The sequence below is a fragment of the Equus quagga genome, chromosome 8, assembly GCF_021613505.1.
Source record: "Equus quagga isolate Etosha38 chromosome 8, UCLA_HA_Equagga_1.0, whole genome shotgun sequence".
Taxonomy (NCBI): domain Eukaryota; kingdom Metazoa; phylum Chordata; class Mammalia; order Perissodactyla; family Equidae; genus Equus; species Equus quagga.
The window spans coordinates 26401634-26426170 of NC_060274.1; the positions used below are offsets into that span (position 1 = coordinate 26401634).

The 24537-nt window shown below is 40.7% G+C and overlaps 1 protein-coding gene across 3 annotated transcripts in view; it reads left to right on the forward strand.

Annotated features, from left to right (window-relative positions):
* Nucleotides 1-24537, forward strand: part of SEMA3C (semaphorin 3C) — a 165017-nt gene that overhangs the window by 115528 nt on the left and 24952 nt on the right. For all 3 annotated transcript variants that reach the window (XM_046669556.1, XM_046669554.1, XM_046669555.1), the window contains exon 12: nt 4577-4799. In XM_046669556.1, coding sequence (XP_046525512.1) covers nt 4577-4799 — 223 coding nt within the window. The remainder of the gene's footprint in view (nt 1-4576; nt 4800-24537) is intronic.

The window sequence follows — 24537 nt, forward strand, 5'->3', positions numbered from 1 at the left end:
ACGTTACATTATTCTGTCACCACGTGTGTAAAGCTTCTGTAGAGTTGTGTTTGCTCGTCCTCTCCTGTTCAAGCAGATCTAAGAGTGTTCAGCTTTCACATCTGTTTATAAGTGGACCAGAACCATCTGCTTTGAACAGGTCTGGGACCTGGTGCAGCAAAAGAACACAGAAAACTGAGGTTCCACAGAGTCAGCAAGAAAAAGAGAAGTTGATCGCTGGCACTTTTGTTGACTGCATTCATCTTTTGGTGGTTTTTACATGAGGAGTATTTCTATTCCTCATAGACATTTAAAAACATTCGGTTAGGAAGGTTTACAGTCAAGTTGAACACATGAGGCACATCGACATGGAAAGTTAATTACATATTGTTTCACGTCGTTATTCAAGGACGTGAATAAAATGGACAATAAATATTATTGAAGTGTGGAAGAGAGAGAGCTTGCTGTGGGGCAGGCTTGTTTGGAAAGGGGTATAAAAAATATGAGAGTACCTGGCCCTGAAGGGTGGTTGAATGTGGATAATTGGATAACTGAGGAAGGATGTTTTAGGGAAGGTTACAGCATACACTACAAGCAAAAATAGAAATTAAGTGTGTTCTAGACGCTCCACGTGGTCCAGTAGGACTGGAGCAGGAGGCTGTTGCAAATCGTGGAGGATAAATGTTAAGAAGATGAGGTCCAGCTGGTGCATAAGTACAAGGCTTCAGCTATGTAATTCTTTGGGCTTTAAGTAAAGGGCCTAGATTACCAAGGGTTTAAAATAAGTTCACTTTCTCTTAGGGTCCAAGTTTCAAAGATGAGTGCTAGAAACTAGCTCAGATTCTGGAATGCCGTGGACTTATGTCCGTTTCTTCAACCACCTACCACTCATCTTTCAAGTCTTAGGTCAAGCCCCCCTGACCATGCCAATCATGCCTTCTCCAACTAGTTTGCATTTATTTTCTACTGTCTTGGGCCTCAACTCCTATCTCTTCCCTGCATTTTGCTTTTATCATCCAGCCATGCCCCAGAAATTACAGTTCCCTAATTACTCCAAACTTTGTTGTTGTTTTTTTTAATCTCTAAACCACTTCATTAACACCAGCAACCTTAAGTTCTCTACTGTTCTAAATTCATTTAAAAAATATTAGCTCTTAAATATTTACAGCAATTGATCATGAACCAAGTTCTGTTATTTATTTTATATTTGTCTTAAACTATTATTATATGTCTTACTTGTAATTTTGCTTTGAATATGTCCATCTCCCTTGCTAGAATACTTTTGTCTAGAAGACAAGGGTAGCTTCTTATTCTTTTCTCCTCTACTGGGCACATCCAAATGTTTTTTGAATAAAAGCTGTCCAAAGAATGGACATATGAACTAATATATGAATATATTAATACTGAAAACTAGCATAATGGATGTGAGGATGAGGAAAACTTGTAGGAGCATCAGAGGACAGCACGTGCTCAGGAATACCTGAGAGTAGGAAAGAAATTAGGTAAGTGCAGCAATTGCCGGCACTTCTTAACACGGCATTGTGATTGTTCCTAGCATTTCACCTGACACTTTAGCGATCCAAACACTTAAAACGTCTTTACTCAAAAAAGGAGTGCTTATCACTGCCTGACAGACGGAAAACTAGAACTGGAGAAAAACAAACGCTTAAAGGAGAAGTTTAACCAAAATTACTTAGCTGCTATTTGTAGAGCAGAATTATCCTTCTGAAGAATGAGACGCGAGCTGATTAATGGACAAAAGCTTTATTTTGTGGCAGCCCGTGTGTGCTTTATTATCTTGAGGCTTCAGTACACGTACTTTCGTACATCACAAAGTGAGGGAAAAGCTAATCGCGTCTTGTTTATACTTGGCAGTGTTTCCCTGAGCAAACTCACAAGTCCAGATAGAGAGTCTGCAAAGGGTAATCAATTCTTCTTGTCACCATCATTGTCACTCATTGTGTGTCTTATCTGCAAAGCTTACGCCATGAATCAATGGAAAAATTAATTATCATCAAAAGAATTATTTTGTAATTTTGAAAATAAACTCATAACCAGAGACACTTGTTTCCAAGTGAGAAGTTCATTGTGAATATAACAAAAGTCACAAATGCAGGACATTTGAATGCAAATAAAATTCCTGATTTGAATTGATTTGTTTGGTTTACCTATTTAAGAACCACAGTTTTGAGCAACTGAAACATAATTTTTATCTGAATTTCGATTACCATTAAAACCCAGAACTAGACACTTATAATTTAATATGCTTATCACAGATGAAAACAATTGCTAACTGGATATTATGTAAATTGCCTGGTAATACATGCTAACTTTGGATCTTTCTGGAACTTACAAATGAAAATGCTTGCAAATATTTAAGGAGACATCTCAGCTTAGCAAACCATAATTGGTGGTGTCTTATGAAGGGATGGAACTATTTAAATTCCCCATGCATTTGTTCTTTCCATGTTTTCATTCAGTGAGCAATGTGTTTCCCTTTTTCCACTTTCTGTAAGGGATGAGGGTGGCAAACACCCATAATTCTACATTTTTCAGAAGTATGGAACACATCCATTAGTTTCGAACACCCTCAGATGAAATTCTTTGTCTTCATTTGGTCTTTTTTTGAGGGCAATTTATAAACGTGTAGATTTAAATGTAATGCCTTTTCCTAAAAGAAACGCATGTGAGCACCAGATGGAAGTCTAGTTAATGGGATGACAAATGAGAGGCTTAGTTTTATTACTTGCCTCATTCTCTCTCTATGGTGAAGTCATTTAATTGCTGCTTGTTCCCTTCTACAGAAAGAGAACTATATTTACTGAGCCTGTAAAAAGTTCTAGTAATGCTAGATGGTCAAATTAGTCTAAAGGTCACATTCAGGATGGTACCAGCCCAGAGGCACTGATGTTGTAGGACAGCTGTTGTAAAGATTTAACTCAGAGGTTACCATGTTTTGTTTGGTCCCTGACATTGTTTTTCTTCTTTTTCATTGTCAGTGTTAAATTTTTGCAAATTTCACATAAAATTCCGCATTTCTATCTTCTGTTTGAATCTGCCTACACTAGGCTTATATTCCTGCACAGGTGCAATCAGTTAGAGATAAGTGTTCATTGCCACTTTCAAATAAGGTGTAACTTTGCATTTGTTACCGTCCCCATCGCATCTACTATTTACTGCAGATACTGTCCCCATCGCTATTGATCAGGAAGCTGGCTTTGTTGCTTTCCTTTGACCTCATACCTCTCCAAAGAGAATAAATGAAAACTAGAACAGGAGTGCTTCTGTTTCAAAAAAAATATGACAAGGTATTTTTGTTTCTGAAAGATGAGATATTGACAGATTTTAATAGAGTTAGACAAGTAATGTTTGTATGTGTTAAAAGATTAGACCCAACAGCTTTGCTTGTATAACGGAATGCTCAGATCCTACTATGAGTGTTTGAGTTTCAAGCTTCAGCAGCTCCCAGGCTGTCCTTGAGTTTGGCCTCAGGTGCCCTCTCCATGGAATCTTCTCCTCAGAAGCCCTGTCATGCTCCCTCTCTGGAACTGCTGAAGCGTCCAGCAATCCTTTCTCAGGTCTCATTGCATTCTCTCTACCCCTTTGAACTCGACGCTCTGAAGCTTTCCTCTCCTGGCCAGAACTGAGACCTCTGTTTCATCCAGCTCCTGCACCAAAATTGAGTACCAGATATAATAGACTAATTGACTCGTTAAGCTACTCTTTGTCGAATATCCACTATTTGTCAGCTTTTGTTCTAAGTCTGAGAAACATGAGCAAAATATACTTATTTAAGGTCACTCCATAGCTTACATTCTAGAGGGAGAAACAGACAGTAAAGATACAAGCAACTAATATATAATGCACAGTGAGGTAAGTAGGTCTGTGAAGAAAAATAGAGCAGGCTAAGGAGACGGAGAGTGGAGAGTGGAGAGATGGGGAGCTATTTTTATACGTGTCATCACCTTTAAGGAAGTAGCTTGAACTGAGAACCGAATGAAGTAACAGAGAAAACCACGGAGTCGTCTCGAGGAGTGTTCCTGACAGGGGCAGAAGTGCCACGGTCCGGGAGGGGCACGCGTGAGGCTCAGGAAGAGCAAGACTACTACAGCGATGGGGACACAGGCTGGACATCCAGGGGCTTGTAGGTCATGCTCAGATGCTGGGCTATTATTCTAAGACTGATGGAGGTCACTGGCGTCTTTTCTACAGGGAATTACCAAGTCTGACAGACCACATCCAATCCAGGGTGCAACTTTGGAGACCCCCTTTTTTGGGAGGGGGATCAAGTGGAATAAAACCTGCACATTGGAGTTCTGATTGAATTTGGTAATGATAATCTATTTTAGCCAGTAGCAGCATTAGATTATAGCCACAAGACTTTTTTCCTAACAGCACTGTCCCCGGCTCAGAATAAGAAATAAAGTGATGGATGAGAAGGGTAAAAAGTTCTATCACGTACAAAATGGCTTTATTTACAACATGACTTACGACAACTTGAGCTTCTAAGTATCTTGAAAAGTAGAGGCCTTTTGATTATTACTAAAGCAAAGTAACTGTTTTGTTAACTTGGGTTCTTTTAAAAATATTTGTTTAGTGCCCAGGAGGAGCGTTTACACCCAATATGCGAACCACCAAGGAGTTCCCAGACGACGTTGTCACTTTCATCCGCAACCATCCGCTGATGTACAATTCCGTCTACCCAGTCCACAGGAGGCCTCTGCTCGTTCGTATAGGCACCGACTACAAATACACGAAGATAGCTGTGGATCGAGTGAACGCTGCCGATGGTAGATACCATGTCCTGTTTCTGGGAACAGGTAAGGATTTGGGCTCAAGCTACACCTTAGAGTGTAGTAAACGAGCATTAGAGTTAAGGGCAGTGTGTTGCAACTAGAAAGACACCAGCATTTACTCCTGTCTGACCCTCACTGAGGCGTTTAATGCCTCTATGCCTCCGCCTCCACATCTGTAAATTGGAATTAATAAATTGCTTTATAGGGTTGTTGGGAGAAACAAATGGGTTAATCTATGTAAAGTACCCAGAACAGTTCCTGGCACATATTGTAGTGAAATATAATATCAATGAGCTGAATGAAGGGATGGGAAGAAATTTTAAGCATGGATAAGTGTTTCTCTCAACCGAAGCCAGTTCATTGACTTTTTCATAAATACATGGAGCCATTGTCCAGTGATGATAATGATAATGTAGATATGTTCCAGATAACATTTAAAAGTGAATTTAATAACTAAAATACAGGTAGGTTATTTGAAAATATTAGTGATACTATTTTAAAACATCCACAATTATAGTTTCTCAGTTTAATAGACAAGTTGAGTGAAAATACTCTTGTCTATAGACTTAGATGAACGTGGAATGGCTAGCTGTTAGCGTTGGTTCTCAAAGTGTGGTCCCCAGATCAGCAAAATCAGTATTACCCAAGAACTTGTTAGAGATGCAAGTTTTCAGGCTACAGCCCAGCAACTATAGGGATGAGACCCAGCCATCTGTTTTACAAACCCTCCAGGTGATTCTGATACACACACTCAGTAGGAAGAAACTCTGGTTTACCCATCAGGCAGTAATTAATATTATCTTTCAAACATTCCCATCTTCCTTGAAGGCAGCAATGAAATCTCTTTACTTGTCTTGTCATATGAGAACTACTCCATGAAATTAGGTATTTTCTCCGCTGGTTTAAGAAACAGGTGTAAGATGTGCCCGTAACCCTCACAGTAAGATGTGCAGCAGTGGAGTGTGTATTCTGGGCTGAGGAGTGAGTTGCCCTCAGGCTTAAATCACTTTCAGATGTGCGTGTCTTTCACTTCCAAAGTGGGCTTTTCTTATAAAGCTCTTATTTTGTCCTTGTTTGTTCTTCTATTTAAAACCCCAGATCCGAGTCTTTCACTCTGGTATAATTTCGGCTTGTACCAGTCTGAGGTTGCGAATCCTCTGACGTGTCCTATTTGGCATCCTCTCCTGCACTGGAACATAGCTGTGTTTTCGCTGGTCCTCTTCTCGCTTGCCCCATAGCTGAGGAAGAGTCCTGCCTTCCCATGTAACCATTCCTCACTCTGATCTGGATTTCGTCCCCTCCTGCCATCTCCAGGACCTTTCTTTATCAATTATATTCTTATTCCTTTTGTTCTTCCGTTTCATCCTCCGCTGAATCCTTGGCTTAGAAACCTCATGTAAGGATAGAAACTAGACCTACCCTTTTGCCCACTGCCTCTTCGGCTATAGTGCTGATTTTGCCAAGGTCTTGAATGTTCTCATGATGGGAAAATCCAGTGGCCTTTAACCACTGAAATACCTCCTTCTGCTCTTTGCATCATTGGCATTGTAGAATCTCTTCACCCGTAGCTTCTGCCACAAGTCGCATAAATCCGCTCTCCCCCTGGCAGCTTCCTCTCAATTTCCTTCCTTAGCTGAGTTCCTGCTGATGGTGAGTGTGAGTCTTCCCTGAGGTTCTGTCCGTGGTCCTCTCCTTTTTACCTAGTCTTTGGCCATCTCATTCATTCGTTTGGTTTTAATTATCCACTCTGTGCAAAGAAATCCCAAATGTGTATCTCTAGTCATTGCCGTTTTCTAAGCTCAGTATTTGCATTTGCCACTCACTGTTAGGTAACACAAACTGTATGACCCGTTCGCTCACCAGACATCACACTTCAAACCCAATTCACCTCCTTCTAAGACTCCCTGACCAATGCTTCATCCCGTCTCCCATATTGACATTCTTACAGTGCATTCCTCTCCAGGTTCTCTTTCTCCTTGGTATATAGTCCTGCATCACTTGACGACAGGGATACGTTCTGAGAAATATAGGCGATTTCATGGTTGTGCAAACATCGTAGCATGCATTTACGCAAGCCTAGGTGGTACAGCCCCCTACACACCCAGGCTGTATAGTACTAGTCTCATGGGACCACCATTGTATGTTCAGTTCGGCATTGACCGAAACATCATCGTGCTGCACGTGACCCTGTAATTTCTCTCTAGGCGTATCACTGGCCTGGGAGCTCAGTAAATATTTGTCATAATGAGTTGAGAATTATAACTATGTCCATTGCTACTCATGTAATGGAATGAATTCATAACTGATTACAAAGCTGATCTTCATTTGCATATAGGCTGTGTTCTCCGAAGACGCAGCCTCCGTGTAAATGACCACAAAGAGCTGCTTTCAGCCTCGGTTCAGATCATCTGAGATGGAGTTTGCATCGGAAAATAATTTTTTTTTCCTGGGGTGCACTGGACTGGTTCCTTCCCTCAAGAGACCTGTCTTAAAGGTGGACTCTGATGTCACAGTTGGGTTGTTTTTCATGAAAATCTACATAAAATATGTCAGTTTCATGGATGGGTCTTTATAAACCACACAGCAGTGTTTATCAGAAAGAAGGCAGTAAGAAACATACTTTTGCACAAATTCTTTGGCTTTTCTTACCACATAAATGTCTAATAACTTTATATAGATTTTTTATGTTGGTGTTTAAACATTTGTGTCATTTTGAAAAACAGTGTTTAGGCATATGTTTTTAATTGTGCTTGGAAAACCTCCCTAATGCTTGCTCACAAAGCCACGAGTCTGGGGAAGAGGCACTCTAACAGAAAGTCACGCGGTGACAATGCCTCTGCCAACAGCATCCTTCTGAAGAGATGATAACTCACTTCACTGCTGATCCTCATCCTCACGATCATATCAGACTGCCCTGTAATTCAAAAACAGTGATTTCAGTGTACCTGAAACTGTAGCAGCAGTGTGTTGGAATAAAATATCTGCTCCTCAAGTAGTTTTTGGATCGCAGGTGAAATTTCTTCAGAGGAGTTCTCCGGGCTTGGTTGCTGCTGAAAGTGAAAAAAATAGCCTTTCCTGAAACGGAACTTGGGAGAATCACAGGTCACTTTTCCCAGTACTTCTTAGCTTTGTGTGTCTAAATGTCTTAGGGAGGATGCAGTATGTCTTGGGTGTCGCCACTCCCCAGAGGGCCCTTCAGCTGTTGTAAATAAATAATGATGCTCCGATTATTGCCACTGTGAGGCAAGAGTCTCTCGTGGCTTCCCTTTTCTCTGTACCAGCATGGACGATGCAGGGAAATTCGATGAAGACATCATTTGTCAAAGACGATGCCATAGGAAAAACCCATGTGACAGTTAATTGGAACGCAAATAGGACACTGTGTAACTGTATTCCCTTTGAATATTATGAATGATTTTGTACCTTGCAGAATCTCCGTGGCAGTTGTGTGGGCCCGATGCCTGGTAACTGTTGGAATCTGCCCATTACTGTGTCCGGCACCGGCTGAGCTCGAGAGGCCGGTCATCGGCTTTCCACAGTCATGGGACTGCCTCGTTATACCTTGGGTGCTGCCAGATGCCAAGATAAATAAATAAGAAAGAAGGAAGGAGGGGAGGGAGGAAGGAAGGAAAGGAAAGAGGGATGAAGAAAGAAAAACAAGAAAAAGGAAGGGAAGGAAACAAAGTGAGCTTTGTCGTTTCGTCTTTTATTTCTTACAGTTTGTGTTATCAATATCTAGTCCAGGGATCAGCAGATCACAACCTGCACCAAATCTAACCCACTGTATATATGGTCCAAAAGCTAAGAATGTTATTTTACATTTTTAAATGACTGAAAAAAATAGGAAGAAGAAGATTTCGTGAGCAGTGAAAATTATTAGATTCTTAGATTTCAGTGTGCATAAAGTTTCATAGAATACAGCCACATCCGTTCCTTTACCTGTTTCCTGCAGACACTTGTGCTACAGTGACAGAGCTGAGTAGTTGCCACACGGACTCCTTAACCCACAAAGCCTAAAATATTTATTATTTTAGATATTTATTATTTACTTTTAATTAATATTTATTATTTATAGTAAATTTAATTTAATTAATTTTTATTATTTACTTTTACAGGAAATGTTACTGAACCCTGTTTTGTTTGATAATCATATCATTTTAGAGAAATTAAGGTTTCTTAAAGAAACTATTTTCTAATATGTAGCCATAATACAGGAAACCATAATATGACCCAAAATAAATATTTCTCCTTTAATCTTGAGTAAAAATGGTCTTGCTATTCTTTAGAAACTTAAACTAGAAGCGAAGTTCGCTTAGTTATTTTCCCGTTCATTCCTGCTTCTCCGTCCTCTGAAAAGGAGCACAGGTTGAGAAAAATGTATTTGAAAATCAGTGCTTTTTTATATTTGGCGGTATTTGTTGATGATTTGTAACTTTTTTTTTTCCTTTTTTTGGTTTTTAGTATTAGGGCCGTGGGTATTTTTCTTCTCCTTGCTCCTTTTCCTTTTTTTTCAGTCGTCGGGAAGGGCCATAAAACAGCAGGCCACGGTGCCCATGGGATTAAGTCTCTGTTTTGACTTTGCCACCTGCTGCTCTCACCCAGGCCGTTTGTTCAAAGCTGACTGCTTTGCACAAGGGAGAAATTTTTGCCTGTTTTCCTTTTGCCTCTGGAGTTACGAAAATATGTAAGTGTTTGGGTCAGGTTCAGACACATTCTGTCAAATTTACATTTTTAGCGCTATCATGAGTCAGAATGACGTGCGGTTTCTGAGGGCAGAACCAGAGTATTCTTGTGAATGGACGTTAGAGGTTTAGGATGATTTAAGGCTGCCATGATTTTTTAATGTAAGGTCGATATATGTGGTGCTCTGCCAAAATTCTTCTACAGCGTGTACTGTGTCGAGCTTCTTAGTAGCTTCCGTCTAGCTGGACGAGCACTAAGCTAGAATGTTGGCCCAGGAAGCCCTTTGAACGTGTGGGGTTTTGAAGTGTGTGCCACATTGGTGACTGAAGCCTTAATGTGTTTTCCCGGCAGTGTCACAGGATAACTGCCTTCATAGTAACTGACGAGTCCTGGGGTTGCATCTCGCGGAATGGCACACTTAATGACCTGCTGAGTCAAGCACCTTGATTTTTAAAGCACTCAAAGTACTCTACATAAAATCTGATAGCTGGAGTGGAGCATTGGAGCTCAGGACAGGCTGCCGTCAGCTGGAAGCTGTGCGTGACTGTCTATCTGAGGGTGACGTCTAGACTCCCCTTGCTGAGGAGTAAGGAGCGAATCCCTTTGTGAGTCACTGGTTATTAATAATGTCATGGTTCACTGCCTTCCAAAACACAATCTGGAAACTTAGGAGAATTTACCAGGGATTCTGCAGGGGTTTTCACAGCAGGAAATACTAATGGAACAGAGTGGAATGATGGCAAACTGACAAGAGAAAGATGATAAATCGCAGTGTGATGACTGCTTGACCTGTGGAAGAGCAGCAGAGAGGGGATGTGTGAAGAGAAAAGAAAGGAAGATAGCCCCTATGGTGGTCGCTAATCAGAGACAAACGTTCTCATTTAAGTTTTACTTTAAAAGGACAATTTATTAAACATAAGTGTATGACTAATTGCTGAAAAAAATTTATTTCAAAAAGCAGAGTTCTTTTCCTTCAAGCTGCTCTTCAGAGATAGCATTCTTTTGAAGACAGCACAAATCTTACGTAATGATTATCCAAATTTCAGTGTTTCTGGTTTGCCTGAGCGACCCATTTTTTGATTTAGTATTCTTATTCAAATAAGTATACTTTTTCAGGTTTCTAAAACATTGCATCACTGTTGTAATGATCCTAATTAGATTTATTTACGGTGTTTACCTTTTGCCAGGTGTGTCATTGAATCTCATCAACCCTTGTAACTATCCTATGAGGAATTGTGAGAATGTGGACTCCGTGAGGACAAGAACACTTGTCTTGTAAATTTACTCATAGCTGCAGCCTCAGGACACAGAATAGTGCATCACTGAAAGTTGTCACTCAATAGATCTTATTTGAATGAGTGAGTAAATGACTTGCGCTTAACCTCCACTGTGTTTGGAGAAAAGCTCAGATCAGTTAAGATCACGTAGATATTTAGTTCATGAGACAACAAGACTATAAATTCTTGGCGGTCTGATTTCACATCCTGAGCGTTTATCCTCTTTCCATGACTACCTCATTCACCACCGCCACTTTATGTCATTTGCCTTTTATGAAGTTAAGGTAATTTCATTAGTATTTTCTGATTTTGCTGTGGATTAAATGTTTCATCCACATATGTCAGGATGGTACTGCTGATGTGCTGACATTCAACGTCAGCATCACACTGCTTTCTTTGAGTGACAGCAGTCATTCTCGCCCATCTACATGTTGTCGCTGAGTCTTCCCTGTGAACAAGATATATCTTACGAGGTGACAGAGAATACTTGGAACGGACTGGCTTTGTGTGTGAGTTAACTTACCTGTGCTAGAATTTATCCTGTGACTCTGATATCTTTTTATGTCAATTACCGTATATTTAGGAGTAAAGGAGGTAACATTTTGGGGAGAGAGGAGAAGCAGCAGAAATGGGACAGGACTTGACTTTCTTTTTTGATGCATCACTGAATCTTAGTGCATTTCAAAATTTGTTTTGCAATGGAGCTTATAGCTGTGTTCAAAATGCCTTCCCCACCCACCAAAACACATATAGATCTCTTTGGTGTGCTTCTGTTTACTTAATTAAAATGGATTCTGTATATTCGGTTGATATATTTGGAGGAGAGTGCCTCCTGCAAGGAGTGGCGGCAGATTTGCTCTGTAGCACTGGCTGTTTCACTGTTGGATCCCTGATATTTTCCTGGAAGACTTGAAAAAAATTCCTGTCAAACCTCATCCCTTTATGTTGCCTTCATTTAACCCCTTACTCTTATATGAGTGTAAGAAAGTTTTCTGGCCTACAGACATTAATTTATGAAGTCTTTCATGTGTGTGTTAAGAAATAATCACACTGTGTTAGTGTTATTGATGTGCTCAGGGTTCCCTGAGGCGGACTCAGCAACCTTTGTGCCTCAGCCAGGCCAGGCCTTTTCTCCACGACTACCCAAGGGAGGTCCATGGTTAGCTGTCAGCTGGGGTGGAGTTTGTGGAAAACCAGTTTTAAAATATTTTCGATTGAACCGGGAAGAGTTCAAATTGTAGAAAATGGAAAGAGATGTTTCATTTTAGAATATGAAGTGTAGTGTAAATTGGAACCAAAGATTTGAAGCTGGATATTCCAAGGTGAATCTGCGGTGTTAGTCATGTATGTTTTGATTCACTGAATACTTATTTTCCTCTTCCACGAATGAAGTAGGTAGGACAATAGCCCCCAAAGATTGTGTCCTAACACTCAGGACCTGTGGATACGTCACCTTACACGGCAGAGGAGACTTTGCAGATGTGATGAATGCTGTAGACTTTGAGAGGAGGAGATTCTCCTGAATTGCCTGTGTGCCCAGTCTAATCACATGGCTTCTTAAAAGCAGAAGACCTTCCCGCAGAGGGAAAAGTGACAGTGGAAGGAGTGTCAGGGGGATGTGACTCTGCTGGCTTTGAAGATGGCGGAAACGGACTATATGCTAAGGAATTCAGCTGGTCTCTAGAAGCTGGAAAATTCAAGGAAGCAGATTGTCCTTAGTTTATCCAACAAGGAATGCCTTGATTTCAGCCCAGTGAGACCCGTGTTGGACTTCTGGTCTACAGAACTGTGAGATAATAAATATATGTTCTTTTAAAACACAAAATTGGTGGTAATTTGTTATAGCAGCAATATAAAAACTAATACAACTGGGTTTTGTATTTCAGCTTAATTGAAAGACTAGAATAAAACTATTTGATGTTTCTCTTAGGAATTTCTAAAATAAAGAATAATCAATTCTGATGTTTTAAAACTCTGGCAAAGACCTTACAGATTAATGCAAAAAGATAATATGCTTGGTTGTATAGCTCTTTCTCAACAAGTAGAGAAGAACATAGTAAAACATTACAATGATGTGATTTGTTCCCTCATTAGAACTTACTGAGCCTGTTGCATGTCAGGGCTTATGATGTATAAAGAACAGCAACAGCGCTTTCCTTTACGGAGCTCGGGGCCCAGTGGAGGAGGGAATTCAATCCAATTCAGTCAATAGTATTGAGCATCTATTATGTGGCAGGCGCTCTTCCAGGTGCTTGGGATACGTCAGTGAAGCAAAGAGACTAAGCTCTCTGCCCTGGAGGAGCTTACGTTCTACTGAAAGAGAAAATGACCGTAATAAATAATCAAATCATAAAACCTGTTCGAAGTTGATAAGGGCTATGAAAAAAAAAATGCAAAGCCAGTGAAAGGAGATTTGTGGTCAGGATTTGCCTCACTGAGAAGGTTACAGTTGAGCACAGAGTTGGAAGAGTAAGAGAATTATCCAGAGATGTCTGGGGAAAGAGCAAAGTACCCCTTCGTGGAGAGCAGTGCCTTACGGTCTATAACATATAAGGATCTGTAAAGCCCAGGAAGGGAGTGATGGCTGATACTTTTTTGAGATAGTTTTCTGTTGCTGCATATCAAATTACCACAGAATCAGTGGCTTAAAACTGCGTGCATTTATTATGTGTCTCTTAATTTCTGTAGGTGAACGCTTAGCTGGGCTCCGCTCAAGGTCTCACAGGGCTGCAATCAGAATGTGAGCAGACTGCGCTCCTTTCTGGAGGTCAAGGTCTCTTCCAAACTCATGTGATTTTGGGAAAATTAAGTTCTGATGCAGGAATGAGGCCACTGCATATCCCGGCTACATAGATCTCTTTGTTGGCCGTTCAAAATATGTTTTTTTGCTTCTTCGACTTGAGCGGAGTCTCTTCTTTCAGTCTGATAAAATGGGGTCTCATACAATGTAGGGTAGTCGTGGGGCTGACACACCATCATATCTGCATTATTCTGTTGGTTAGAAGCAGGTCACATGTTACATTCCACCTGCATTCACGGGAAGTTACATAAGGGCGGGACTCATGCAGGGTCACCTTAGGGTGAGTCAGCCGCTGCCCATGTACAAGGTATATCCACCACTTTGGCAATGATATGGAGGATACATTACAGACAGAGAAAAGAAGGCCAGTTAGGAGACATCATGGCTGTTACAGGCAAGAAATGATGAGAGCCTAAATTAAGACGGGGGTTGGAAGTCAGAGGTTGAGAGGGGTTATCAAGTTCAAGAGATATTTAGGAAGAGGAAAGGACCTGATGATAACAGATTGATTTGGAAAAGGTGGGAGAGTGAGAAAATGTCAAGTGTTTTGTAGATTTGCAGGTTGGCAAATAGGTAGAAAGAAGCACCACTCGCTGATCGGGGGATATCAAATCAGCAACCAGATTTGGAGAGGAATGAACTCCTTTTGGAATGACACACCTTTCCTTTCCTATGACCTGTTATGCCTCAGAGACTGAATTTATCACCTAAAATACGTTATCTCATTAAAAACTCCTAGCAACCCAATGAAAGAGAATCATTATCCTCATTTCACAGTTGTGTAAACTGAGGCTTTGAGGGGTTAAATGGCTTGCTTAGGGTTGTGAAGCTGTTAGGAACAGCCCAGCTCTGTCTCACATTGAGTTAAAGATTTGGCGGACCATCCAGATCGATAAGTCCAAGTGGGTGTTATCCTAGATGCACTTCAGCAGAGAGGGCTGTGCTAGAGATGTAGATACGAGCGTCCTTAGCAGTGTGGGTGTTAGCTGAGTCCACGACAATCCTTGAGGTCACTGTAGGAGACCATGCAGATAAGGATTTGACTCTGGCGAGCTCAGTTAAGGGCTGGGAAAATAAAGAGTATTTGCCAAGAAGATGAAGGAGTGATTGTGAAGGTAGCGGGAGCGTAAGAGGAAGGAGTATCCTGGTGGCCTTGAGAAAAGAGAAGCAGTGGTCAAGATCATCAGACGTGGCACAGATATCTCAGTGCCCTTGTTGTGACACGCTGCCTTCCTCGTGGTCCTGTCTCCTTACAGACCCATCAAGTTTGAGAGGAGAATAGACATTCCAGTGGAAAGAGGGAGGTGAATAAGAGGAAGCAAGAAGGGATTAATTAACATGGGCAGTAAATAGTGGGTTGAGAGGTGACAAGATGAAGAGAGGAAAGCTCTGTTCTTTACCCAAGCATCCAGAAACGCAGGTAGATGTTCCAGGCTGGTTTCTTTTTTTTCTTTCTTTTTTTTGAGGAAGATTAGCCCTGAGCTAACATCTGCTGCCAATCCTCCTCTTTTTGCTGAGGAAGACTGGCCCTGAGCTAACATCCGTGCCCATCTTCCTCAGCTTTATATGTGGGACGCCTACCACAGCATGGCTTGACAAGCAGTGCCATGTCTGCACCCGGGATCTGCACCGGAGAACCCGGGGCGACGGAAGTGGAAGGTGCAAACTTAGCCGCTGCACCACCTGGCTGGCCCCAGGCTGGTTTCTATGTGTGGCTTAAACTTTGAAAACCAGTGCAGAACAGCCGATCTTATGATAAAAACAGTGCAGGAAGTAGGTTAATTAGTGACCATAAACTTCATTAACCTCAGATGAGTAATTCTTCCCCGAAACAATAAAGGATTAATTAGAAAGAGTTAGCCCCAAGTTTGCATCTTTGGAAATTTAATTGTTGCATCCTGTGTAGGATCAGTAAAACTTACGTAGAATGTATGTCTGCATTAGTCAAAGTAAGTTTATTTGTTTGAAATTGACATGTAAATAAAAGATTCATAATATAATGCAGTAAGAGATATTAAAATGTGATGTGTAAATTTTAGTGATTACAAAATCCTAACACATTAATTTTAGTGATTTCTGAGATCCTATTCGAGTATTCTTTAGCTGTGTCAGCAGGAAATAGCTATAATAATCCATATGTTGATGGATTATCACTTGCTCTGATGCTAAATTATATTTTTTTAACCCTCAAAGAGAAAATTAGCTTCTAGAACCAAAATAAACAAGCTTATTGTATTGCAAACTTATTAAACACATTTGGTACATTAGATACAGCAGATATTTTCATGAGGACAGACACCTTAGTTGAATAAATAATTAAGTCAAATGTTTAAAATGGCACATTTTGCTATTTTCTGATTTCTTGGTAAGCCACAACTAAACCAAAACTTATAATTTAGTCACTCCTTGTATAATTGCCAGTTTAGTAAAATCATTAACCTTAAGATTTCTCTTTCAACTTTGCCCCGGAAGTCTGCTGTTCGGTTAACCCGTCTAAATGTGTAACTCCAGCTCCCGAACTTTCCACAGGAGTAATGGATCCAAGCACACTTGTGTTTACCTGTAAAATTCTGGACCTGCATGTGCAGTGTGATATGGCAAATTAAAATTTCCAGAGACTTTCCTCATAAGCAGCAGCTCTGATTTTGGTTGGGATTTTTCCTTCCCAAACCTTGTTAAATACAGAATAACTTGTTAGAGTAGTTACATAATTTGCTCACGGTTATCAAACTGCTAAGTGATAGAGGGCAAGATTTAAACCTGGGTCCTTTGAACGTCAAAGCGTGTTCCCTAATTCTTACCAGAGAATTCACCCACAAACAGCTTATTATAACATCTGCAAGCCTGGTTTCCTTAACCGTACCTACTTTATGGACTTATTCTAAAGATTAAAGAGATGAGACGTGTAAAACCCTGAGTGTACAGCCTAGGAATTAGTAAGCATTCAACAGGTACGTAAATGTGTACCTGTATTAGATACATATTTATTGAAATTGAGCATACATATCCATAAATATAAGTGTATATTGTGGGTATGTAAGTATATGCATTCATCAATATTTTGAATTCCTATTACGAGTCCTGATACTGTTCTATTCACTAGACATAAGTGGTGCAGAGGACACACCATCGTCTCTCCTTTCATAGAGTCGTTTCTTGTGGGAGGCAACAGGCAATGAACAAGGTTCATAATTACTGTACAGTATTATCTAAATTTGAGTACACACTGTATTAGGAAAAGCGGGGAGAAAAAAGTTTTAAGGACGGATCACAGATGGGTCTGCTGGGAATATATCAGAGGCATTTCTTTTGTCTGGAAATTACAGATGTAAGTGAGACACTGGGATATAAGAACAGGAAAGAAACAATTTCTGTAACAGGCAGAGAGTGGACATAAGGAAGGACAACTTCAGACCCTGAAGAGTAAAACTTAAAACCTCTGAAGGGTTTACGACGAAGGTTCGCACAGGCTCTCTCCTTGGATCTTGAACAGCCTTGTAGGTTATCTAAGGCAAACGCTATATCCACATTTTAGAAATAAAAAGGACCTCAGGAGCAGGTCTGCTCAGGTTTGCACCATTTGCAAGTGTAAAACCAGAATGGGTAACAGGGAAATAGAGGACGCTCTTGCAGGTTTGGGGAGTGGCTGTATTTTTCTTTTCAGTGATGGTATGGGAGCTGCCATGAACTGGGCTGTTAACGAGTGATAGTTCCTTACTCCTGAGAGCTGACTGCAAAGAAAGAATCATCACAGAGCAGGTTACACGCGGACCACGTGTTCAGCGTGTGGGGAGCAGGGTTCACTGGCTGTGTCCCTTCTCATGTGACTGATCTTAGGCAGACTCCACAGCAGGGTCCTGGGTTAACACTTTGAAGATTCCTCTACTTTGTCACTTTAGTTATAACGGAAACACGATGTCAGTCTGTACCTTCACCTACTTGCATCTCTTAAATTACTACTTTTTATTGCTCGTTACGTATGATTTTTTAAAACATCTAGAAAATAAATGAACAAAATAAGAAAGAACAATTCCAGTTTATCTTCCCTTATTTGAAAACAAATGTGTTTCAGGACGCAGAAGTATTTGAATAGGAAAAGGTGATATATGCATGTGTATTAGGTAAAAAGGTTTGCAGAGCCCCGGACCACACCCTTGAAATTCGCAGTGCTGTTTCTGCAGTGAAACACAGAAATCTTCAAACCAAGTGTAGTAAATAAAGACCATAGATAGCCTCAAGTTAGTGCAGGTCAGGTTTTGTGACCAAATTAGTTCAAGTCAGGACAGGTTTTACCACCAAAGGAATTTAAAAAAGAAAAAAAAAAAAAAGGACTTTTGCAATTTAGAGGTTCAAATAAAAGATAATGGGCCTCCATTAATAGGATGGGGTGCCCTGCTCAAATAGAGGGATTATGCTTAAATACCAATTGTTTTCTCACTCGGTAAGATGTCACAATAGCTCTGCTTGGCTTTTTTTGGGGGGGAAGATATTTTATTTTGCTATCACTTAAGATTCTCAGCAATGCCATTGTTTGTTTATTTTTTCTTAAAGATGCATTGGTTCCCAAAACTGGAAAACCCAATGGTGGGTGGTTTCAGGTGTGGTTTGACTGGGTCCTCAGCTTCTTTCTCTGGAGTTTCTGGCTCCATCCTCCTTAGCAGGGAGCCTGGATCTGCTTTGTCCTTAGTCAGCTTGTCTCAGGTTTGCAAAGAGCTGCAGCAGTTGCAAAACGTGCCTGCAAGCCCATCGGCCCTGATAGAAGGGGGTCGTGTCTGGTTCTCTTTATTCTTCCTCTAAACGCGAGTTTCCATTTTGTATTATTTCCCTTCAGACTAAAAGACATCTTTTGGCATTTCTTCAAATGCAGGAGGTCTTCAGGCAACAAATTTTCCCAGTTTTTATTTGTCTAAAAAAATGACTGATTTCATGTTCATTTTTTTAAGAATGTTTTCACAGGATATAGAATTCTGAGTTAACTCTTTTTCTTTCAGCATTTAAAAAAAATGTCATTCCATTATCTTGTGTCCTCCATGGTTTCTAATAAAAAGTCAGTAATAATTATATTCCTTGTTCTTGTGACGTAATGTCTTTTTTCTCTAGCTTCTTTCAAATTTTTTTTTCTATATCTTTTGCTTTCAGCAGTTTAAATATAACGTGCCTAGGTTTTCTCTTTTCATATCTGTTCAGCTTGGGCCTCACTGAATTCTGAGATCTACAATATAATAGTTTTCATCAAATTGCAAAATTTTCAGCCATTATTTCCTCAAATATTTTTTTCTTCCACAATTTCTCCTTGTTTTTATCCTTCTCCAGTCTCCCCTTGTTTTCCTTTGTAATAATTCCACATATATTAGACTACTTGATAATGTCATATGTGCCCAAGAGATACTGCTCACTTTCTTCAATCATTTTTTCTCTGTATTCTTGCAACCAGATAATTTCAATCGATCTGACTTCAAGTTCCTTGACTCTTTCTTCTTTCAACCCCAATCTGCTAGTAAGTCCCTGGAGTTAAGATTCATTTCAGTTGTTGTACTTTAGTTCTAAGATAGCCGTTTGACTATTTTATAGTTTATTTCTTTGCTGAGTTTTCCTATCTGTTCTTTATTAAGACCATATCTTCCATTCATTTCTGAATTTCCTTTTAACTTCTTGAAGATGTATATAATAGCTATAATGGCTGCTTTAAAGTTGTTATTTGCTGAGTCTAATATCTGGATAATCTTAACTTCCGTTTTTTCATGACTGTTGACCACACATTCACTCGTATTCTCTCTCTCTCTTCATATGTAGTAATTATTGTTATTGTAGGATGCTGGACATTATAGGAATGCCTTGGCCTTAGATTCTCTTATTGTCCCCTGAAGACTGTTAATTCTTCTTCTAGCAGGCAGTCAATTATCACCTTGAGTTTGTTTAGACTTATTTTACTCTCTGTCAAATTTTTGTGTTCAGGGACCGGCCCTGTGGCCAAGTGGTTAAGTTTGCGCGCTCCACTTTGGAGGCCCAGGGTTTCACTGGTTTGGATCCTGGGTGCGGACCTAGCACCACTCCTCAGGCCATGCTGAGGTGGGGTCCTGCATAGCACAACCAGAAGGACCTAAGACTAGATTATACAACTACGTACTGAGGGGCTTTAGGAAGAAGAAGACAGAAAAAAAAAAAAAAGATTGGTAACAGGTGTTAGCTCAGGTGCCAATCTTCAAAAATAAATAAATAAATAAAATGTTTGTGCTCAAGATAAGTCGCTCTGATTTAGCAGGATTCAGACTTCCAACTCTCTCCCATGTATGTCTGATCAGGCCTTGGTTATAAGTTCCATTAGGGCAGGCTTAAGGTAGGTCTCATTCTAGAATGTGGCACTGCCTCTCACAGGCTCAGCCTTTCGTTCATCACCTGGATGCCAGGAGTCTTCACAGGGTGTTGATGAGATCTGTCTACTGTGATCGGGCCAGAACCCCATCTTCACCCAGCGTTGCTCTTCAGGACTGCTGAACCTATAATTTTTCTGTTCCACTCTCCCCATTGCAGCTGCAATCTGTTAAGCCTAGGGTGGTCTCATCCTGCAAATATATAGCCCAGGAATCAGCCGCAAACTCACAGGGGATTTCTGTGTGGACTTCTGGGACCCGCTTTCTGGGCAGCTCCCTCTCTTTGGTGCCACAGAGTTTATTTGCCTCAGCCGCCCCAAATTCTCATATGTGCCTCCCGATCTTAGCAGGACCACCATGCGCTACTTGGACAGCAGCTCTCCGTGCCTGTGTTGGGAGATTGTCCCCAGGCAGAAAGTGAGGTAGTCATAAAGATTACCTTGTGATTTTCCCTTCCTTCAGTCTTGTGCTGTTCTCCACACCTAGAAAGAATCGCTGCCTATGCTTTGTCCAGTTTTGTAGTCGTTTCCTCCAGGATGACTGTTCTCGTATCAGTCACTCCATCATGGTCAACTGCCATGAGGCCCTCCGGAAAGATTTTTCTGCTTTTCTACCAAAAGTGTTTGAAAACACCTATTTCCTTATATCCATGCCATACTAGGTTTTAGCATTATTTTGACATTTGCTGATTAAGTGGATATTTTTGTAATTTCATGTATATGCAGTTTTAAAAATACAGACATCTGTATATATATTATATGCATATATACATGTTTATTTGGGGTATTTTTTGGATTTTTTTGCTGAGGAAGATTTGCCCTGAGCTAACATCTATTGCCGGTCTTCCTCTATTTCTTATGTGAACCACCACCACAGCATGGCCACTGATGGACAAGTGGTGTCAGTCCACGCCTGGGAACCAAACCTGGGCCACCAGAGTGGAGCATGCCGAGCTTAACCGCTAGGCCACTGGGGTTGGCCTTCTGTTTCTTTGTTGTAATAAGCAAATTAGCTCATAAAATTATATTAAAGGAAGATGTCTTTAAAAAATACAGTGATTTTCTCTTTTATAATACTAATTTTAGTTAGTAGACACTAGTGCGATTTTCCTGCAGTAATTCACCTGTGAAGTCATGCATGGGGTTGCAACTGACCAGGTCTGGTTAGGAGGTGGAATTCTCCCGACTCCCCAGGCAGCCAGAAGCCCAGGGCACGCAGGCAGCTTGGCAGAGCAGTTTCCAGGGAAAACTCTAAGGGCTATGGTTTACATAAGACTCAGCAGGCGGACACACTGATGACTGTTGGATGGAAGGCCCTGCTGGGCAGTGAGCTGTGCTCGATCGCTTGTGTGAGCAGCCAGCACTCACTGAGCTGTGAATGCGAGCTCTCCTGTCTGGAGACGGTGGAAAGGTTCCAGGATAATATTGCTGTCCTCCTCCATATTAGCAAGAAAAAATATCTTATATAAAAATGGACCGCGTAAGGCAGGAAAGAAGCTTGCCTGGGGAATTTTCTTTAAAGATTCAATGAAACAAAAGAAAATTAAAGTCACTAAAGTGAGTTAGTGATAACGTAGTGTGTTATCTTTGTGTATAGATTTACGTTGTGCAAATCACTTGTGAGGTTTGTCTTGGTTGGTTCACACCGCGTGCTTTAAAGTCTTCCAAGTATTCCCATTATCTGTATCTCATAGATGAGAAAATTAAAGTTCAGAAAGAAATGGTGACTCTAATAATGTCACAAGCTTAGGGGGGGCTGGCCTGGTGGCGTAATGGTTGAATTCATGCGCTCTGCTTCAGTGGCCCAGGGTTTGCGGGTTCAGATCCCAGGTGCAGACCTAGATACTGCTCATCAAGCACACTGTGGCAGTATCCCACATACAAAATAGAGGAAGATTGCTACAGATGTTAGCTCAGGGCCAATCATCCTCACTAAAAAAGAAAAAAGAAAAAGCTTAGTAAGTGGTCAGGCTCCAACTGAAAATGACTTGAACTTACTGAGTGTGTACTTTGTGCCAGCCGTCATGCTAGGCAGCTTCCAGGTATTATTCATTTCATTTTTGTTAGTCAGAACTCTTTCTACCGAAAGTGACGACAAGCCTTACTCAAACTAGTTAACACAAAATAATGCTTTTTTGGGGTTCAACTGGCAAACCCAGGAGGCAGCCTCAGACATAGCTGAATTAGTGTTAAAACGATGTTGTCAGGAACTTAGCATCTTTCAGTTCTCCTTTCCTCTGTGCTGTTTAGTCTCAAATGGAACCTCTGCATGTGGTAGCAAGGACGGCCCACCACCTCCAGATTTACAAGGCGTTAACAGCCCTGGTCTCAGGCCCCGGGGAGGGCTGGGCCAGGACTTGTTTCCACGCCCACTCCTGCATGGATCACAGGGCAAAGGGGATGCTCCCACTGGACCGGCCGAAGGCTTGTGCGTCTCCCTGGAGCTGGAAGAGAGAGACCCCATTCCTTAGCCCTGTGGATCAAGAATGAGAGAGGTGTCGTTTCCAGACAATGCCTCGAGGAGTTATTACCAGAAGAAGGGGAAGCGATTCTGGCCTTAGTAACAGATGTCCGTTACAGAAGGTATAATTATCGTTTACATTTTACACACAGCAGACTGAGGCTTGAGGACCAAAGAAGAGCCTCTGCTTTGCTGTGACTATACTGTAGCCGTGGTGCTTTTCCCAGGAAAATAAAAGCAGCGGCCCCGTTCTGCAGAACAGTAAAATGGATTTATAGCTGTGAGGACATTCAAGGAATGCCATTCTCACCATCCCTGGAAGGAAGACATTTGATAACTATCTTATCATCACCTTCACACTAATGGGTACAGAGATGGCTTTGTGGGGACATAAGTGATTGGGAGTTTTATGGACATTCTGGAATGTACATCTCTCAATGACTAACATTTTAATGGGAACACACTTCTCAAAAAACCATAAACTCTAGACTCCGAACTCTTGAGTGTTACGCCTACTTATCTCTGCATCCATTCTGGACACGGCACACCGAAGGTCCTCAATAATTTCTTGTTGAATCAATGAGTGACAATGGGTGGAAGGCAACCCAGTCCACTTATTTGTTAAGAAGTGGATGATACACCCATGAACGCCTCAGAAGTATTTCCCATATAGGGAACTGAAGGATTTGTGAGTATGTTTTGAAAAGAAAGCTGTAGGTGTCTACCATGACTGCGTGTTGAGAGAAGCTGTCCCATTAACATGCAGCTGCTTAGGGAGTAGCCATGGGTGATCCCATAAATATTGGCTCTTTCCCAGTGCCACAGCTGACTGAAATATCACTTACGCATTTGACAACTCATCTGTCCACTAAGAGCTAGTTTATGATATGACTTAGTCATGATTAAATTGGACCAAATTAAGGCTCCAGAGTGGAGCCTCGAAAATGGTGTGCACTAGAGTAGGGGTGTTTGTTTCTGAGGCCCCAAGTACTAGAGATCCTGAGCTAAGTTATGGATTAACTACTAGAAGTACTGAAATAGTCCAGTCTCGGGGAGGTCTTGCACTGTGGTAAAGCAGGTGCATAAATATGTGTAATTCTGAGCCCTACATTAAAAGTGGGATGATTTTAAACTGCCAGGTGTTCAGAGAAAGGCAGGCCAAGTGGTTTGGTTTTGACTTTGCATAGACACGCCTGAAAGGAGCACTCGTGCTTAGACCAGAGCGGGAAGGTCAGAGGGTACAAAGATAAACTTGGAGAAACATGAAAAAGAGATCTAGTGCATTCTCAGAGCTGTAGAAGAAAGGCCTGTAAATTAGAGAAATAGGAGGTAGATGTGTTTGCCTTCAATTAAAGAAGAAATTTCCCGACCCTTGGCTGACCTGTAAGAGAGTGGTCTTGGACAGTAGAACTTTAGAGATAAGATATTGTAGGTGACATTTTGCTGGATCGTTAGAGATTCTTCAATTTAGAGATTGTGTTATTGTCCAATTTATAGATTTTTTTTTTTTTTTTTTAGAAAACTAGGCTGGTTATCAGAGGTAGAGTTACCGTAAACTTTAGAGTCCCTCCTTTGTAATTGCTTGGGAAAGACACAAACAATTCTGTTTTTGTATTTTTGTGTTATCTTACTTAAAGAAAGTCTTCCAAATTACATACGTTTAAGGTCTCATAAAACCCGAAGTAATCACCGTTAATAGTGATGATTCACAATACTATGAGGATTTAAGGCTATTCCACTCATCTTTGAAGGCACAAATTTGAATTCCTGTTCTTCTTTATGCATGTAAAAACTTTACTATGTGGAATTCTGATAGGAACAGATATGTTCATTTGTGATACTTTGATGAAAATTGAACCATCATAATGAAGGGCTATGCAGAAATGCTGGCTCATTAAGTACAGATACAAGTAAAGGAATTAAAATGGATATTTATTTTCTTAAAAGTCAGATTTAAATAGTACTGTTTACCATAGAACCAGGCACATAGTAGGCATCCAGTAAATATTTGTTTCTCCATGAATATCTTGCATTTCTATGACTTTATTTAAACTTGATTGTCAGGTAGAAACATTACCAATACTTAAATTTAGTTGTATTTTTTGCGAGGTTCAGATAAGTTGACATTGTTTTATTTTGTAGAAAAATATGTTTTTACCTTTAATTGTCTT